This window comes from Cydia fagiglandana, chromosome 9 (assembly GCF_963556715.1).
Source record: "Cydia fagiglandana chromosome 9, ilCydFagi1.1, whole genome shotgun sequence".
NCBI lineage: Eukaryota > Metazoa > Arthropoda > Insecta > Lepidoptera > Tortricidae > Cydia > Cydia fagiglandana.
Genome location: NC_085940.1, coordinates 6,863,380 through 6,882,323, shown reverse-complemented (window position 1 = coordinate 6,882,323; position 18,944 = coordinate 6,863,380). Strand labels below are relative to the sequence as shown.

At 41.4% G+C, this 18,944-nt stretch overlaps 1 protein-coding gene across 1 annotated transcript; it reads right to left on the bottom strand.

The window, feature by feature from the left end:
- Positions 1–4,026: 4,026 nt before the first annotated feature.
- LOC134667750 (uncharacterized protein CG5098-like) lies at positions 4,027–18,879 on the bottom strand. The gene is made up of 13 exons (XM_063525169.1): positions 18,674–18,879; positions 18,210–18,408; positions 15,490–15,624; positions 14,899–14,996; positions 12,209–12,291; positions 11,169–11,677; positions 10,050–10,187; positions 9,317–9,650; positions 8,542–8,756; positions 8,108–8,250; positions 6,753–6,875; positions 4,608–4,729; positions 4,027–4,208 (listed from the first exon to the last, which is right to left on the bottom strand). Exons 2-13 carry the CDS (start codon positions 18,279–18,281, stop codon positions 4,027–4,029), a joined length of 2,154 nt encoding a protein of 717 aa, XP_063381239.1. The 5' UTR covers positions 18,282–18,408; positions 18,674–18,879.
- Between the last annotated feature and the right edge of the window lie 65 nt (positions 18,880–18,944).

The window sequence follows — 18,944 nt, the reverse complement described above, 5'->3', positions numbered from 1 at the left end:
CAAATGAAAATGTATAATTTACTGGGAATGATTCACGATTACTCGAATAAATTATAGGTACTGTAACAAATGTGTTATTATATTCATTTCTAAATACCAATTTTGAATTCCCTGAATGATGTTTTTGATTTAAATACAAAAAAAGTTACTTAGGCTTACGTTTGTTCACATTTTCATTATAGGTGATTACATTGTTTGTTACCTAAATCAACATTTTCAAATACAATATAATAATTATAGTAGTTACTTGCCAATGACATTTCATTAATAATTTACGTTTCACATAACGCCAGTTTCAAAAACTCACATTCAAAATCAAACAGCGCACACAATTTCAGGTATTTCAGTTACATTTTAAGCGTAAAATTCTTGGTACATATAACCATTAAGTATAATCAATTAATCACTACACATAATTGTGTATTTAATTTATCCTCAACAATATATGATCGACATACCTATATGAAGCTAAAAAGATAATTGTATTTTTAATAGACCCCAGAATTTTTTTTATAATTTAAAAAATCACAAGATACTAACATTAGACTAGTTTTGATACTAAAATGGCAACTGAAAAGTTGTATGGTGTACATAAAATATAACATTACACGGATGTAACGCATCTATTATTAGTTATATAATATCACTGCCTTGTTACACGTCTATGCGAACGCTTTTTTATGGCCCAACCAACAAGGATGGAACATGGCAATTATTTTCCCACCACAATATTTTACGGTTTATCTATAGATGAAGATTCGATCCATGTGTATAAATACCGAAATATATCTAACAACAACATCCTAACAATTACAAAGTTGTTGGTTAAAATTACTATTTAGTTTTATGACTTTTTTTAGATACAATAGCATAAGTATGAAATTATGAATAACTTAAAATGGTGCAACGTATTAATACCTAATTTATAAAGTTATAACCAAACCGTAAAATACCATAAGCCGGAATACCTGCCAGGTTTTTGATCTCCTTGTTGATAGGTATTAGATGAGGTTTACATATTTGGAACGGTTTACACGTTCGGAAGAGCCACTTGAAAATAATCTACATAAAGAGTGTAATGATATTTAAACGATCATTATGAATATTGGTAATACTTTCCATATAATATAAATCAGTAATTGTACTAAGTATTTTACACATTTTGGATACTTATTACAATGACTTTGTACCTATTTCATTATTAAATTGATTTTTTAATTCGTTAATAGACGTGTTATGTTGATAGTACAATAGGGTACAATTTTTTAATAGTATTTTCGACACAATAGTTCCTTTCGAGCGCGTATTTCACAACAGCTTTAAGTATATTGATAAGATAATTATATTATGGTCGTTATACCTCCAGCATAGACAAGGCCGCGTCGAAAGCCACAAATAATGTAAACCTCATAGTTGTCTGCAATACTGTTCCATTTGCTAAATATACCTTCGATAGGTGTCCCCATGTCCTCACGATAACTGCTATTTACATTACAACTATATATTTACAGTCCTGGTCATCCCAATGGGACAACCATGAATATTTACATAATTCTAAAATTCCGATTACTATAAAAATTACACCTATTCACTGTTAAATTTTAATGTATATGTAAAATATTCTGTACATATTTTTTTTATTCTTTTCCGGATTTCGAAAATTGGATAATATATTATGTTAACATTATCTACAAATTGTCTATACATGCATTTAATTCGTAACAAACGTCTATCGGTTAAATGTGGCGACGAGCGAAGCGAGGAGAATGGGAGATGCTTGTTAGAGGGTGCATCTATAGTTAGAGAATAAAGGCCTGTGCACACCGGCTGCGTGTGCGTGACGTGCACGTTGCGCGGTTGCGCGTTGTAGTATATAGATCCTTATGAGAGACGGCACACCGCTTGCGCGACATTTTAGCGCACGCGCACGTCACGCTCACGCAAGCCGGTGTGCACACTGCACAGGCCTTAAATGTAAATCATGGAATTGAGAAATATAAGATTGAAAAAAGGGCATAGATATAACCAACCAGTTTTTAACAAAGTATTATCAAAGTGAAGCATAGCTGCCTTGAAGAAATAACGCGCTAATAATTGAAGTGCACATACATATTTGAATGTCCGATCATATTTTATCCCCAGATGTTTTTTATCATAATAGTTAGATAATGTTTACGTGTGTTTGTGTTCACGAGACGACGCCCAGGATCGCGCAAAGTGGAGGAAAGCAAGTAGGAAAGCGGACCCTGGCAAAGGCCGGGATAACGCTAGGTAGAAGAAGTAGTTAGATAATGTTTATGGACTACATAATGACTGTACAAGTACCGCTAGTTATATGGCATGTGTTCAGGTTGTTTACAGGATGTTCACTAGTTTTGTATCGCATTTGTAGAAGCTCCTCGCTCAGCATCGACCGCCATGGTACCTCATCAAGCACATAGCCACTGGCTCATAAAACATTGTTTAAAAAAAATAATTCTTTTATTGCTTACGGATCAAACGGCAGTAGACTTAGATAGCATTACCACAGTAGACGCGGCAAAAACAATATCGTCCATACAAGTAAAGTTAATTTTCAAGTGAGATTACTGCTTATGATGCTTCTACTGTGGCTTTGTAGCTCTATGATTATACATTGCAGTAGTTATTTGAAAAATACATTAAATAGAATGTCAAATTACACACTGTTATCTTTTACAGCACATATAGCGCTACTTTACCGAACTAGTGCGATAATTAGCACATTACGTCACTATGTCAAAAATTAAAAGGGCCATAAGTACTGTAAGACGTTGTAAGATACCTACATGTGCGGATAGGTAATTCACAACTCGTGTCGATTTAAAACACTTCCTTCCGTCGTGTTTTAATTTATCGTCACTCAATGCCAATTTCCTATTTTTCACACTTGTGTCTTAATTTACTAATCTGTTTTTGTTATCTTTTACAATGTAGTAATAATATTCATAATAATGTCTTTTTAAGATACTACTGCAATACACATAACTTCTCACAAAGCACACTCAATACTGGCATTACGCTTACATTAACCATTGTATCTAGATGTACTTATACACCAAAACACACCTTAAACGGTGCAAAGCTTATATCGGAACCATCCCTCTAATAAATATTGACGACAACGTCAAATCATAGGTAACAGAGATTCCATCATCAGATACGAGTACTTTCCAAATTTACAAAAAACTTAATTAAAATAAAAAAGGGCGCAAAAATAGTCTAAGACATAAATACATCAAAAGGGCAATCATATGTTGCAGTAAAATCATATCACAAGAGTTGCGCGCAAGCGAATTCGTCACTTAAGCTCACTTTTAAACTAAACATGTTTAAAGTACAACACATTCAGTAAAACATATTTACCGAAAGTAGGCTTGTTAACTCACTCAATAGGTGGTACCATATTCAAGCTTGTCTGGATACTTGAGTGTGGTATGAATATCGAGATTGAGGGATGTCGAATGAGGTGCGGCGCGTCACGGTGAAATCATTTAAAAGGCTAAGCGTAATTTACACCTGAAACGGAGCGGACCCGCCGCGTTTTGTTACATATTTTTTTACAGAATTTTTGCATTCATGGTTTCATTTTGATTTAATTTTTAATTTTATAGAACTAAGAAGTAGGAAGCAATACGTTTAGTACAGTTCACAGAAGCCTCATTTTTCCATAAAAGAATGACGCATTTTTCAGCATTTAATTCTTTTACATTTGCTACTAGACACTGTAGTTTTATTTCATAGAAATTAGCGCTCACGGCCTCCCGGAGCGACGGGGGCTAGCACCGCTTCTCAATCGAATCGGGGTCCTGGGCCTGGACCACGGGCTCGCGGTATTTCGCTCGCTTCGCCCCTACACTTCCCACACCGGGACACTTTTAGGGCTAACACACCGCACCTCCAACTTCATCCCGCACTACGCACAGTCGTATCTCTCAATTCGTTCAACGTCTCCACATGTTCGAGTGCACATCACTAGGTTCCGGCACTCGTCGGCGGGGTGCGGCCTTAGCTGGGCGGCGTGTGGCGCGGGCAGGCGGCGCGGAAGGCGCGGTGGTCGAGGCTCCAGGCGTGCGCGCGCGCGCAGGGCACGTGCGCGCGCGCGCGGCAGCCCCGCCACCCGCACGCCAGCCCCGCGCCGCCGCCGCCGCACACAGTGCAGCAAGTGCCCCGGCACGACCACACCGCGCCTGGGTAACGAGGACAATTATTACTGAATTGACGCAGAATCGAGCTTTATAGTCGATAGGTCGCATGCTTAAATTCTAATTATTATTTAGAGTTTAGAAAAATATCTACATTGTCCCCTAGGGCTAATTTAGAAGGCACACGATTTTAGTTACATTGCAGACTGTTGGTTACGTCCAGTTCAACCGACCGATCAAAACCCGCAATGTAATGAAACTCGCATGCGAGTTCTCGCATCATCTCAATGAACCCTTAAGATTTCGTCAAACAGGCGCGTATTCCAGGCGAGGCGCGCAACTTTTACATATAAGAAGGTCACGCATCGCCCGGAAAACGCTCCTGTGTGACGGATCCTTTATGGATGACTCCCCCCTGGATCCGTCCTTGAGTATACTACTTACTGGCGAGTCCCCATAGCCTGGCGCCGGCGGCGAGCAGGCCGGGCGCCCACACGGCACAAGCCTCGTGCAGCCAGGCTGAACCGGCCGCTTCATATTTTCGTCGCGTCGCCTCGTCCAATGCTCTGTAAATATAAGTCATCGAAATAAATGTTTCGAAAAGATTGCCATCGCTACATAATCTTACAATTTTTTTATTCCGACTTTTGCCACAAAATGTTTATACAAAAATGACTACCGAACCAAACGCACCATCATCAAAAAATAAAATACGAGATCAGGGGAGATCCCAGCTCGTATAGCCTGATCATATTGATTATCATTTCATTAAAATACTTCATTCAATAATGACATTAATCACGGTGCGTCGCCTGAACAACCATTATTGACACATTCATTGCCACCAGTGGCGTAGCTAGCATGGGGGGCACCCGGTGCGGAAATTGTGGGTGTCACCCCAAAATTCAATCAAAATTGTAAAATATATTTAAAAAGAGTAATTGTATTTTTTTTTATAGCTCAGGATTTACTCCATCGCTTTCTTTTTACGAATTTTTATAGGTGGCACTAGGGTCATTCCACCGTTTCGGGTGTTACACTTGAACTCATAAAATAAGGTTTTATTCGATATTGTAACAGGAACTAGGAGGTTATAACTATTGATTCATCTACTACTTTGATAATATTTTCTTTTCCTGTACACACATAATTAAAGTATAAGACCAATAACGAGAGAATCACTAAAAAGTAGCTGTTTCGGGCGTTACGCGAATTGGCCTATACCTTCTGACCATCAGTACCAAAATGCATATTTTAGCGAATTTTGTCAAGTAACCTCCAGTTTTATTTATGTCAAGTAATAATAGTTAGTATAGTCTACTGAAACACTGAAGTAACACTTAGTATCACATTTTGTTTAATTTTAATAAAATAAATTACCTGTTTCGGGTGTTACTCATGGTTCGTTTCGGGTGTTACGAGTACGAAATTAAGACATATTTATACGAAATTATGGCTCATTTTATTGAAATTATTGTCTTTTTAATAAATTCGATTAAAATCATAAGTAATAAATACTAAATTAGTATTAAATACATTAATCTTAACAATAAAAACTGTTTCTCGAAGATATCATAATAATTTTTCTTTCGATGCGAATTTTTTCGAAAATATTCACTTGTTCGAAAAATGGTTGATGGTGACACCTATTAATTTTGAAAGATCTATCCAACGATACCCCACACCACAGGAATAAAGGAGAAAAAAATTAAAAAATATTTTGTACTGGAGCTACCCTAAAAATATTTTTATTTTTGTAATTTTTGTATTACTACTTTGTTGCCATGATTGATTTTTGTATCCACGCCAAATTGCAGCTTTCTAGCACTAACCACCACGAAGAAAAGCCGGGGACGGACAGGCGGACGATCAACACGTTTCGGGTGTTACACAATTTCAAACTTTAAAACATACAACTAAAGCAGACGCTAAAACAATAATTATTACACATTTGAATAGGTTCACATCATAGCCTTTCTTTGGCAAAACATGTTTGGCTATAGTTAATTACGGGGAAAGTTACACATACTTTTATCTCTTTTTCGTTTCGGGTGTTACTTTGAGACCACAGTCTAAAATACTCTTCTAAAAACCAATTAATCCATGCTTTTTAATATTTTTAAAGACAAATTATAAAATTACGATATTTTACCTGAAATAACTGCGAGAAATTTGTAACAATTTACAGTTATTTTCTATTAAATTAGTCTTGCCAATATCGCTGTATAAATTTAGTTTTACGCCTATCATTTAAACGTCGCGATCAAGTACATGGAAAACATGTAAAAAATGTTTTTTTTACGGGTATTTTTTCTGACATGAAGGTTTGGTATGTTTTCTATGGAAATAGGTTAGTGTTGACTTCTTAAACCAATTTTCATTTTTGAACCCTTGGTAGCGTTTATTATGGAATGACCCACTACTGATGTTCACCGCCCGACCGCCCCTGCCGCCCCCCCTAGCTAAGCCACTGATTGCCGCCAAGTGCTACGGGTTAGCGCGTAGCCACGGTTTCGCCGTATGTAGCGCGTAGTCGCTACGAACAGTGTACCCGACAGTCGGGTTCTTGGCCCTGGATGTGTTAAGTACCTGTACTCGTCGCAGTCGGTGTCGAGGGGGTAGGGCCCGAAGAGGTCCCCGAGGCCGGCGGCGTGCGGCCCGCGCTCGCAGAACACGCACAGCCACGTCGCGTCCGGCGTCGTCGCGTCGTACCTGTACAAACATGACAATTGTGTATTATACTGTATTTAAAATAAATTATTTTACACCATGCATGAAATAGAGCACCAGATAATTTTCATATAAATTCCATATTAGCAAATCATTTTGATAGTTCTAAAAAAGGTTACTGATTCGACTATAGTTCGTTTTTTTTAGCATTAGAAAGAAGTTGCAAGAAGGTAAGCGATCTTGAAATGTCTTTTAATTGAAAAACGCTTTATAAAAATCAAAAACTATTACTTATGAAAGCAGAAGAATATAAATGATCGTATTCGATTCATAATTGTTACATATTTGCCGTAACTTATTTTTAAAATGTGTTTTTCAATTAAAAGACACATCAAGATTGTTTACCTTATTTCTAATGCTAAAAAAAACGAACTATAGTAGGAAAATACTCTATTGAAACGACGGTGTCGTCGGTTTTATTGAGAATGGAAGAGTCTTTGCAAAAACTCAAATGACTTAACCAATCATGTTCGCTCTAGTTTTCATCAGAAGTCTTTATTAAGCTTTCTTTCACATTTTTTTGGACATACGGTTAAAAAGTTAGGGAAGAGTCAAAAGCTGACCAAATGTTTTTTTCTTTCGGAGCGATTATTTCCGAAAGAATTGTTTTTATAAAAAAAAAAGTTCTGGAACACCCCTGTGAATGATTCTCGTTTTTTTACCACTATGTACCACACTGCATGATTTATTCATATATCCATGCCAAATTACAGCTTTCTAGCAAACGATCAAAGCCGCATATGGAAAGACAGACAGACAGATGGACATGGATAGATAGACAGATAACCATTTATTAGTTGCCACAATACACACATTGACAAAAAAAAACAGAAACAATAACAATATCAAACTAAAATCTGGAACAAAATGTATCAATAAATGTGCTGAGTGCGTTGCAGCAAAACAAAAGGGTTCTGGCTCAGTAATACGCCCCACTCTTGCGGGTGTAGCACTGATAATTCTGCTAGAACCCAGATCACGGACAGGGCCCATAAGAATTTGGGGCCCTTTTGTTAAGTAAAGAAAGCGAATTAAAGTAACATTTTTCTACTATGATCTTCTATTATACAGACAGTAACAGTATATATGTAATTAAATATACTGTTACTGTCTGTCCTCCGGGGCCTCCTGAGGATGGAGGCCCTTGGCACGGGCCCCGTGTGCCCTTACGGTAAAGACGGCACTGTCAGTACGGAACATGAGTGTGTGTGTACCGTAAGCCGAGCGTGCTGCAGTGCAGGCCGCGCGTGCGCAGCCCATTGCGGAACTCGTCCTTGCGCCGCGCGGGCTCCTCGTCCTCGCCCGTCGCCGCGTTGATCACCGACACGGAAAGCGGAGAGTCGCGCGGACCACGGATCTGGAATATCAACGTCAGCATTTTCTTATTATCAACAGTAACTCAGTGAGTTCCAGCACTTTAACATGTCAAAAACCTTTAAGGCCCACTTGCACAATCCCACTAACCCGGGATTAAGCGTCCGGTTACTGACTATTCGGCCGATGGTCAGGCCGAACATCCGGTATCCGGTCGAACAACTATCCGGTGCATCTATAGTCATTAACCTATTTTCTAGAGTGGACACAATATTACAACGAACATAACGGAAAAAGTCAAAGCCGCCATGATTAAAATCTCATCAGCGTATACCTGCACGTAGGGCCCCCTGGAGCGGCCGGAGCTGGCGTTGCTGCCGGAGTCGTACGCGTCCTTGTCCTTGGCCTTCCGTCCCGGCTTCTTCTTGTCGCCGGTGTCGGCGCGGGCGGCGCGCCGCAGGGCTTTCCTCTCGCCCTTGGTGGGCGCCGATTTCCGCCGCTTCCGCGCTTTCGTGGTTTGAGGTTTCTCTTTTTCTACTGGTTGGTCGCCTGAAATTGAAAGTTAGCCGGTGAAGACTATTTCGACATAAAAACGCATTTGGAGGTCAACTTAGACTAACAGTTTTTGCAACCATGACTTTGGTTTTATAAAGCGTTAGTTAGGTTTGACTAAATTGGGCCGGGCGGAATCACTTGCTCAGCTTTGACTAAATTGGGCTGGGCGGAATCACCTGCTCAGCTTTGACGCTACAGTAATTTTATTATAGAACACAGCATTGCAGCACATCAGCATATTGAATCAGAGTATCTTAGTTTATTTCTGATTTTTAGATTCACTATTTGGTGCCTTATGTATAATAAATAACTTTATTTTAAAAAAGACCAACCACCAACCAACCAACTATTTAGTTGATCGAAACTTGTTTTTACTCTTACTTATGAAGTGATGTATGGCAGTCGTAATATTCAACTCTATCGCCAGCTACTAAAGTTCATATTTGGTGAAGGCGAGGCGGGCAGGTCTTCAAGTCCAGCCGGCTCGGTTTCCAATAGTTCCGACGGTGATTCCACAGGAACGTCGGGGCGAGGGGCGGGAAAGAATACCATACCTTCCTGATTAACCGGAGCCTCCTCGATCCCCGCGAACATCTTCTCCAGCTGGTTCTCGACCTCCACGAAGCTGGCGGCGGCGGGCTCGGCGGGCGGGGCGGGGTGGGGGTGCGCCGGGTCGGCGGGGTGCGCGGGCTGCGCGGGCTCGGCGGGCTTGGCCTCGGAGGGGGACTCCACGGGCACGTTGGTGCAGGCCGAGGCCGCGCGCGCGGCGCGCCGGCGCGGCGCCGCCGCCCCTCCCGCCGCCGCCGCCCCTCCCTCCCCCGCGCCCGGGGACGGCGACGGTAAGGGGGCGGAAGCGGGTGCTGGATCCGACGGGGTCTCCTCCATCTGCTGATATTTCAAATATTACTCAAAAATCAATCAATTTAAGAGCTGGGCTCTAGTTGGTGCAGCATTATAAAGTTGTCTCCGCTTTGATCGGTCCAAAGCTAGCCCTTTATAGTGTCCTAGTACGACACTACCGATACACAATATGATAATGTTACTGCGTCTCGTTTCCCAACGGTTTTAAACACTCACGGCTGTTAAAACAAAGACCTTTTTGTAAAACTAATTACAAAATTATAGGAGTCTGTCACAAGATGGTTTTTATAGATGATCTCTGTCCTACTACATTATAATAAAGGCAGGTTTCAATTGCTTACATTATTGATTCAATTTGATTCATAAAAAAATCTACTCATACCGAAGAGTAACAGAAATGAGCTAATCGATACAGGGGAAACTAACCTGCTGAACCTTCGGCGGTGAGTTGGGAGCTTCATCCGGCTTGTGTTCAGTATCACTCGCGAGCACCCTCTTTAGCTTGTCAATGGTAACGGGTGGTTCGACGGGCTTTTCCGGTTCTTTCGGCGCAGGCTCCTCCACCTGCCAATTTATTTTTCATAAGGTTTTGACATATGGAATTTAATTTTAAAATAGGCTTAGGTATAAACATTTTTAGAAACTCAACAAGAAGTTAATGTATGTAGAAACTTTTTCTTCCACTTTGTTATTTCAGTGTATTTTTTAATAGATACTAAGACATAAAGTGAGATGAAATTTTGTGTCAAAATGTCGATAAGCATTATTGTGCGACATCAAAGCGAAAAAGTTCTTAAATTTCAAGGTTTATGTTTTGGAATACTAAAATCGTATATATTTACTTCGGGAGTACAGTCACCATCAGATATATTGGAGCGGTCGAGGCGCTCAGATATATCTGAATACGTACTCTAACACCTTGACAATAGAGGAGTTGTGAGCACCTTGACCGTTCCGTTATATCCGATGGCGAATGTACTTCAGACAAAATTAATAATCTTTTCTCAAAAATGGACGGCAAAGTCGACTTTGCCGTCTAAAAAATAGGTCGCGAAGCGCGTAGTTTATGGTCAGTCAAAAATTAAAAACATTGCAGTCTCGATTTTGGGACTGCAATGTTGCATACAAATTCCATTATTTGTCGAGTTCCAAACTTTTTAAAAGTTGAAATGGCCATATGAAATGAAGGCACAGGCCCATTCAACAGCCAAACAGATGATTACTACCGCGACTATTTAGCTGTCTCAAATAGGTTGGCGTATTTTCGGCAGAAAAATACACTTCTATTTTTTAATTAAAAAATAAAAAGGCGGCAAGGGCTTTTTTCTGTGAAAATGTATACGTAAGAAAGTTGCTTTTGTATAATATTTCTGTGATATTTATATTTCTTGCACCATTTTTGAGAAAAGCACTATATATGACTCGGCTGGAAGGCTACTTGCTGGCTTCGGATTCAATTAAACGGACTCCCAAGGTCGTCCGTTTAAAACGAATCCTCAGCCTGCAAGTAGCTACTTCCGAGCCTCGACAATAATGTACTATTACCTTTCGGTCCGTATTGGCAATCATAGCCGCGATATCGTCGATAGTCTCCGCGGAGCCGGAGCGCGTTTTTCTCCGGACCGGGGGCTCCGGCGGCGGGCGGGACCCCGGGCCGTTCCTCGGCGGCGACGCGCCGTTCATCTCCCCCGGCGCGCGGGGCGGCGACGCCGCGCGGGCGAGCGGCAGCGGCAGCGGCAGCGGCGGCGCGGGCACTCGGAGGGTGCGGTCGGGTTTCCTCTTGCGCTTGGGCGCTAGCGCGGAGTCGGGCGAGTCCTCGTTGGAGGAGGGCGGGGAGGGGGTGGGCAGCGCTTGCGCGGCGACGATGACGCCGGGCGGCTGCGCGAGGCGCTCGAGCAGCTCGTCGACGCGGTGGTGGCGCGGCGCGCGCGCCACGAGGGAGTTGATGGTGGGCGCGTCGCGCACGGACAGCGCGGCGCCGTTGCGCGCGCCCAGCGACAGGTCCACGCCGCGCCCGTAGCCCGCCGCCAGCTCCGCGCCGCGCGCCAGCTTCTCTGGAACTACCGGGACCGTTTTAAGTACAGAAAAAAAAACGTTCTAGTACCTATTAGAATAATCTTTTTGTAAGTATACCGAAACCTCGTCTTTAAGAATTTGAGACCGAGATAGACTCTATGCCGGTCCGCTTTCCGACTTCCTGACAGAGATTGACATAATTTTACCGTTATCCATTTTCACCAACAGTATATGAGTGGCGATACGCTGCGCTCCAAAACTCGCATTGTTGACGTTAGCAAAAAACAGCCAGACTCAAATGGGACTTCGCTAGCCACGTCTATCGCATGCATCCGGATAGGTGGGCTAACATAGCCACCGAGTGGATGCCGGTAAAGAAGCGTGGGCGGGGTAGGCCCAGGAGGAAATGGCGAGAGGACTTGACACCTTCCTTTACAACTGGCCGGAGCGAGCACAAAATCGCGAGTTATGGAGAACCAGCGGAGAGGCCTTTGCCGAGTAGTGTGACACTCAAATAGGCTAAGGAGAAAAACTAATAAACACATTATTTAAATTATTCAAATAAATACCTCTACCTGGTCCCAGATGTGCGTACAAGTCGGCCGGAGGCAACGCGGCGCCAACTTTCACGTCGCCGGGCGACGGAGTATGTCTGCGGGATAAAATAATAGTTTAGTTATCTTCGCCTACGGCATTCATAATTAAAAAAAACTATCTGACAATCTACGAAAACAAAACAAACTCAAAAAACTTTGACGCACCCTGTACGCAAAAAAATGTATTAGCCGGGTACTGACTGAGCGAGCAGCCTCGGACGAATGCCGCGCGACGTTTGCCGCGCGAGGCAGCCTCGGTCAGTAGGATCTGCCGCGCGCGGAATAGCCGAGCCACGGTGACGCCTGAACCAAACATCGCATCGAGCGCTCAGTTTAACGTGAAGTCACGCAGAGACCGCACGTGTCATGAGGCCGTTCATTCGGAAAGCTGTCGCTACCACTGCGTTTCTAATAATTCTATGGCTTGTAAAAAAAACGGCAACCTAAACGTTTTTGGATGAAACTGTTGTACCAATACAGATTACAAGCTGGGAACAGATTGTTTGAGGAGTTGTCCTTCGAAGACGCAGATAAATTTTTTTACTAGAATGAGTCAAATTGAATTTGAAAACCTGTTATCTCTTATACAGGCGGAAATAAGCAACCTAGCAAGCCTCTAACTACTTCTTCTTGGAATGTTTATTTCCTGGCTTATATTTCTCCATGCATCTTCTCTTAGTCCTCTATTAGTATAATCGGGACATTTCGCATCCCATAATCGTCTATATTCACCATATACAGTGGATTTAATTTATTACGACCTTGGTTGTAGCGACCATTCGGCTATAGCGGCGTAAAATCCAAGTCCCATGAATTTAAAGCATATTTTAGTACAAGATTCATGTGGATATAGCAACTTCGGGTGTAGCGCCGAATTCGGGTTTAGCGACGGTTTTTAACGAACCATTTTTAACAAGTTCTTAGAAATCCCATGCAGATATTGCGACCGGAGTCGGTCGTCAAAGGACAATAGAGCTTTACTTTCTTATCTTTTGTTTACATCGACAGATGGTTAGCAAATGTGGTGACCTTTTGTTTATCGGTAGATATTAACTATTTAGATTCACTCGTTCGAAACGTACAGACAGCAACACTCCTAACTGTACATCGGTGGACCTTATTACAAAAGGCATAAAGTCCACGGATGCACAGTTAACAGTGTGAACGATGGTACTAACGTTTCGGATTTAAATCTATACAATATGTTTTTATCTTTTTACCTTTGCCTATAACGACTTCCGGATATAACGACGAAATTTCGGTGGTCCCTTCATTGTCGTTATATCCGAATTCCACTGTAGTTGTATCAATTTAAGGCACTGTTCTTTATCCATGGCGCTAACATGCGGCGAACAAGCGAGGCAAAACACAACCGTCTTGAGTGAGCGCGGCAAACTTACTGAGGCGCCTTTGAGCATAGACAAAAAACCGACAACGCTCGGCTCGGGCCGAGGCGCGCTCGGCCGAGGCCGGACATGCGTTTGCCTCGGGCGAGGCTGCTCGCTCAGTTAGTACCCGGCTATTCAAAAACGAACGCTTAAAGGCCTGTCTCCATATTGCGCGGCAAACTATCGAACTTTGGCTTGCGAGGCAGCCGCGCGCAATGGGTACCGGGTTGGCTCGCGAGCTCCACTCACTCGATCTGATCGTGTTGGCTCGCGAGCCAACCCGGTATCCATTGCGCGCGGCTGCCTCGCGAGCCAATGTTCGATAGTTTGCCGCGCAATATGGCGACAGGCCTTTAGACACGTCCCATTATTTTAAGCTACTATATACTACTACTAGGTCAGTCCTTATTTCTTATTCTCTTTACCGCAAAACTGCATTCTATATTACGGCCCGGCCACGACATTGCGGACCGTTAAACAGGATGGGCTAAAGTTGACCAAATGCAGACTACATAATAGGCGATTTTTCCGAGCGAGTTATGAGAGCTATAGGCTAGACAAATTGAATGGCCCTTTCAGCCAATATTAACTTATAAAATATCAAAGCATCTATGTAGGTAATTGTTAGACGAGTGCATATGAATGTTCCTGTACAATCTACTAATATGTCATGAGTGACCAGAGCGCCCACCGCGAACATCGAAGTTCACAAACTGCGGGCATCTATTTTTGTCACTCGAAGGACGCCTTAATTGGAGTCAAAGAGAAAGATGCCCGCAATTTGCAAACTTCGATGTTCGCGGTAGACTTTCAGTTATAGACTAGGAATCCTCTTGACCGAGTTTAGAGCAATTATTTTATGAAACCGATGATGCCAATAATACGGGGGTGTGCGGGACGAGGTGAGCGAAGTCCCGTGCCGTGATTGGTCCGTTCATAGACACGGACGTCACACAAAGACACTTTCGACTCGAACATGGAGTAAATTTACCGAATGCGTGGTAGAGGGTGTAGCGCGACTATGCTCTGAGGGGCTACCGCGAAAACAGAAATTCGCAAATTGCGGGGATCTTTCTCTTTTACTCCAATGAAGGCGTAATTAGAGTGACAGAGAAAAATGCCCGCAATTTGCGAACTTCGATTTCATTTCATTTCATTTATTCATGCTAAATAACATAAGTATACAAAATATACACGTCATATTATTGAACCCGATTTTCGCGGTTATACTTAGGCCAGTCTGGAGGATGTTTTGTCTATGCCTTCAGTAGATACCTGAGTAGATGCTTGTCGGGCGGTGTGGGCGTGTGGCGGTAGAGCTCCGGCGGCGTGACCGTGTGCCGGAACACAGAGTTGCCCGCGCCCTTCATGGCCTGCAACATGAGCGCCTTCAAGGGATAAACATTGTGCCCGGTCAGAGACGACAGAGTAAAGAAAATACACCACGAATGTTATTCAACACATTCACTGCCAGGAGGCGCGGCCTAGGAACAAACTTGTATGAAGGCGGACGCACTTGTGCGTCGGTGGCAGTGAATGTGTTATATTCCATCGGGTTTATAGAATTGCTGTAACTACAGCAATAATGAGTTGCTTTAACTCAACTGCCTTTTCCGGGAATTATCGGGGATAATCGTTTTTTAAACTTGCAAAATTTAGGTGAACATGTTAACGAAAGTGACGTAGCGTATTACATTTATTTTATAATACAAAGTTGTCGACATAAAGGGCGGTTTCAGGCTAGCGTTTTTTTTTGCGCGCTGCATTTGGCCTATACACGCCTACGAGTGCCTTCAAAAACGAGCTTATAGGCGCGTATAAAACGCTGGTCTGAAACCGCCCAAAAAATATTCTATCCGTTCTCACCTGCAGCGGATCAGGGGGTGAGGGCTGCGGCACGTGGTAGAGGTGCGGCGGGGGGGTGGGCGTGTGCCACGTCACGCCGCGCTCGGACGCCATGTGGGCCTGGGGCGCGCGCGCCAGCAGGTTCGCCATCTGCAACTGAATGGTATATGTTCTTAATACTAGTTTTATTTGTAGAGGTTGAACTGGGCTAGCATCCTCTGAAAAATTTACCTTTAAGTCTCAGGGGGCAAAACTTGCCAAAATAAGTCGTTGCAGTTATATTTCTATTTGCTGACTGATATCAAAGTGCCTCATAAACTGCCACTCTATTGGCTTCCTTATCTCAAAATTTGGAATAAGCATAAGTATTCGTCTATCTATCTAATATATCTAATAAGTCGAGAATCTATTCTGAACTTTTATTGAGTAATTAGGAGTTCCATATTCAAAGACAAAACAATTGCTTTTAGGTCTCAGGACCTCCTCCATGGGTTGTTGGAATTTGATTGGGTTTGTCATGATACTATTTGTCATTAGAAAGGTTGGTAGTCCTTTCTTCATTTCATTAAGTTTATTTTAGTCTAATTCCATTGGAGAGTCTGCCACCTTCTGACCCAAATCTTACTGACATTAAAACTATGAAAGTATAAATCACCATCATCATCTCAGCCATAAGACGTCCACTGCTGAACATAGGCCTCCCCTTTGGACCTCCATTCGTACTGGTTTCACTTTACATAAGGGGCTCTTATTACCCCCTAATAATCTTGTGTAGGACGCTATGTAATCATAACTTATTTTATTATTTATTCAATACGGGGGTTTTGAATTATGTTCCAAATCTAAATTAAAGCCTAAGAATTAAGCTTCTGAAAGGCACTGAAGTAGTGATAGATAATTACTCATTTCAAAACTAAATTATACACTAGTGGAGCAACTATAATTAGAGACAAACTTCTTTTGAAGCAATTAGCCCTGTAATTTGAATGTAATTACTGAAACTGTGAAACTGGTTGTTGTATCTGGGCATTTTCATTTTAACTTGTACTTTAAAGCGCGACTTAAGTCATGTTTCAGTAACGTTTAACTGTTACATTCCCGATAATATGTATGGGATTTGACATTGACCGTCAGTTTTGTAACGATTGCTCGAACGATGTAACGATTGCTCGAACGAGTTTTGTAACAGTTAAAGGTGCAGAATTAAGTAAAAATTCCCATCTATTTTACTTTTATAGTACACAATGTCATTGGCATTCTCAAGGTTAAGGTTAAGTTAGATTTTGTAACAAATTACTGTTAGAAGTATAAAATAAAACAAACTGTTCATTACAAAGCCTTGGGAAGTTGCGGCACAGTCTCAGGAGCACCACAAACTGTTATGCTCCAGAATGCCTATTTTCAACAGAGTTGCAAATATTACAGGATGTACAGTCAGCAGTAGAAGTTACTAAGCGGGTCAACTTTAGTAAACATTTATATTCAGGGGGTTAGAAACTTTATAACATACACAGGCTAGCATTACAATATTTACAATTTTAATATTGTTTAGTGAGAAAGGTATGTAGCTTTTTTTATTTAACCTATTAGTAGTAACTATACCTATAATTATGTCCTTTATCTGCCCAGACATTCAAATATACCAAGAGAAATGCAATTTTTTATCAAAATAAAGATTCAAAATAGAAAGTAGTGGGAAACTTTTTATAGGCCTTTGGGCGTCTAGACGTTTTAACAGTGTTAAAGCACATTTAAATCAGAGTTGTCAGAGACTTTCCTGAATAACAATTATAGGTATTTCATGGAGTGCATTCTTGATAATTTATATAATTATCTCCATGATAACATAGTTATGTTGTTATTGTTTATTTGTAAGATTTTACATACCAAATTATCATACATACCTACACCTATACTTATGGCTATAATATAGTTGGGATGACTTAACATTTTTATTGAATTAAGATACTTAAAAGTTAGGGCATAATGAAAATAGAGTATACATAGGGCCAGTTGCACCAACCACATTTGACAGACTGATCAACGTCAGCCAGCACGCCCCGGTGCTTTACTATGAAACTTTCTAATACATAAAAATTTTGCGAACTCTTTAACAATACAAACAGTTTGGTGCAACCAACCCATAGTATGTAGAATTCATTTATGCCCTGTGTGCATTAAATAACCCAGGGGGATTTCCGTTTTGACAGTAAAATACAATTAATATATTAATAAAGTAGGCTAACATGAGTAGCATACACACAATCACAGGTTCTGTTCTCAATGAAAATGATTTGTTGATAATGTGCAAGTTAGATAATGACATAATATTATGACCTTAGGCTGTTGACACATATTTATGAGTGGATCAGCTGACATGCACATGTGCAGTGATAACATAGGGAGCTAATATTAGGTACTATTTAATTTCACCAACAAAGTTTAATAGTGAGATTTATTCATGTGTATATATGTAAAAACTTGACTTGTAAAAGTTCATTTAGTAATATAATGTATTTTTAATCGGATATACAGTCGATAAGTATCGAAATATGTATTTTTTGAATAATTTTTTATTTGAATTGTGTTAGTGTGTCAGATAAGCTTCATCAATTCATTGATAAGACAATAAAGAGCATTGTTTTACATCGAGCAATGTCCTATATAATAAATTATTCTAACAAGACTAGGGAAATAGGTTAAGAATGCTTTTGGGACAACAAAACAAGAATATAAAGTACCACCTGCAGGGGGCTCCAGCTAGAGCCCAGTTGCGACTGCCGCCCGTTCGGGTTGTGCTGCGAGCCGGACATGGCGGTTCTCGACGCGAGTCCAGCTGAGTCCCACAACAAACACCCTCTCAGTCCACCATAATGATGCCGGCAACTTTCAAGCCTTCGCCCGCGTAACTCTTCTCCCTTACGACGTGTGCAGATCCTTCTGAAACGTTCCCATGCGAACACATTAATTTTTCACCGCCACCACACAGCCTATCACTATCCCGAAACACCGACAACACTCTCACGGGCGTAAACACCACTTATATCAAAGAAAACCAGATTTATTTCGCGTGTGGAATGGTGTTCAAGGGTCTGATGCTCACTTCGCGTGACATTTTGAACGCATTTACAATTCGAAATAAAGCACTTATGCGGCAATTTAAGGCTTGAAAGACGTGTATAGAATGTTGACTAATGTGTCTTACCGAGTTTAGCTTTGTATTTTGCCGAGAAGTATCACAAATTAAACAAATTTCGACAAAATGCTGTAAAATCACTTCCAACAATGGTGGCCGATTGGCGAATTTTTGAAAGAAACTCCATCTAGTGACAAAATTCTGAGCCGTGTCGGTAAAGCAGTTTAACGGAAGCATGTTTTCGTATTGTCTATGGTTATAGAAGAAACCGTAACTTTACACAATAAAGTCAATTTTAATTAATTGAATAAACTATAGTATTATTGAAGACCGTGATTAT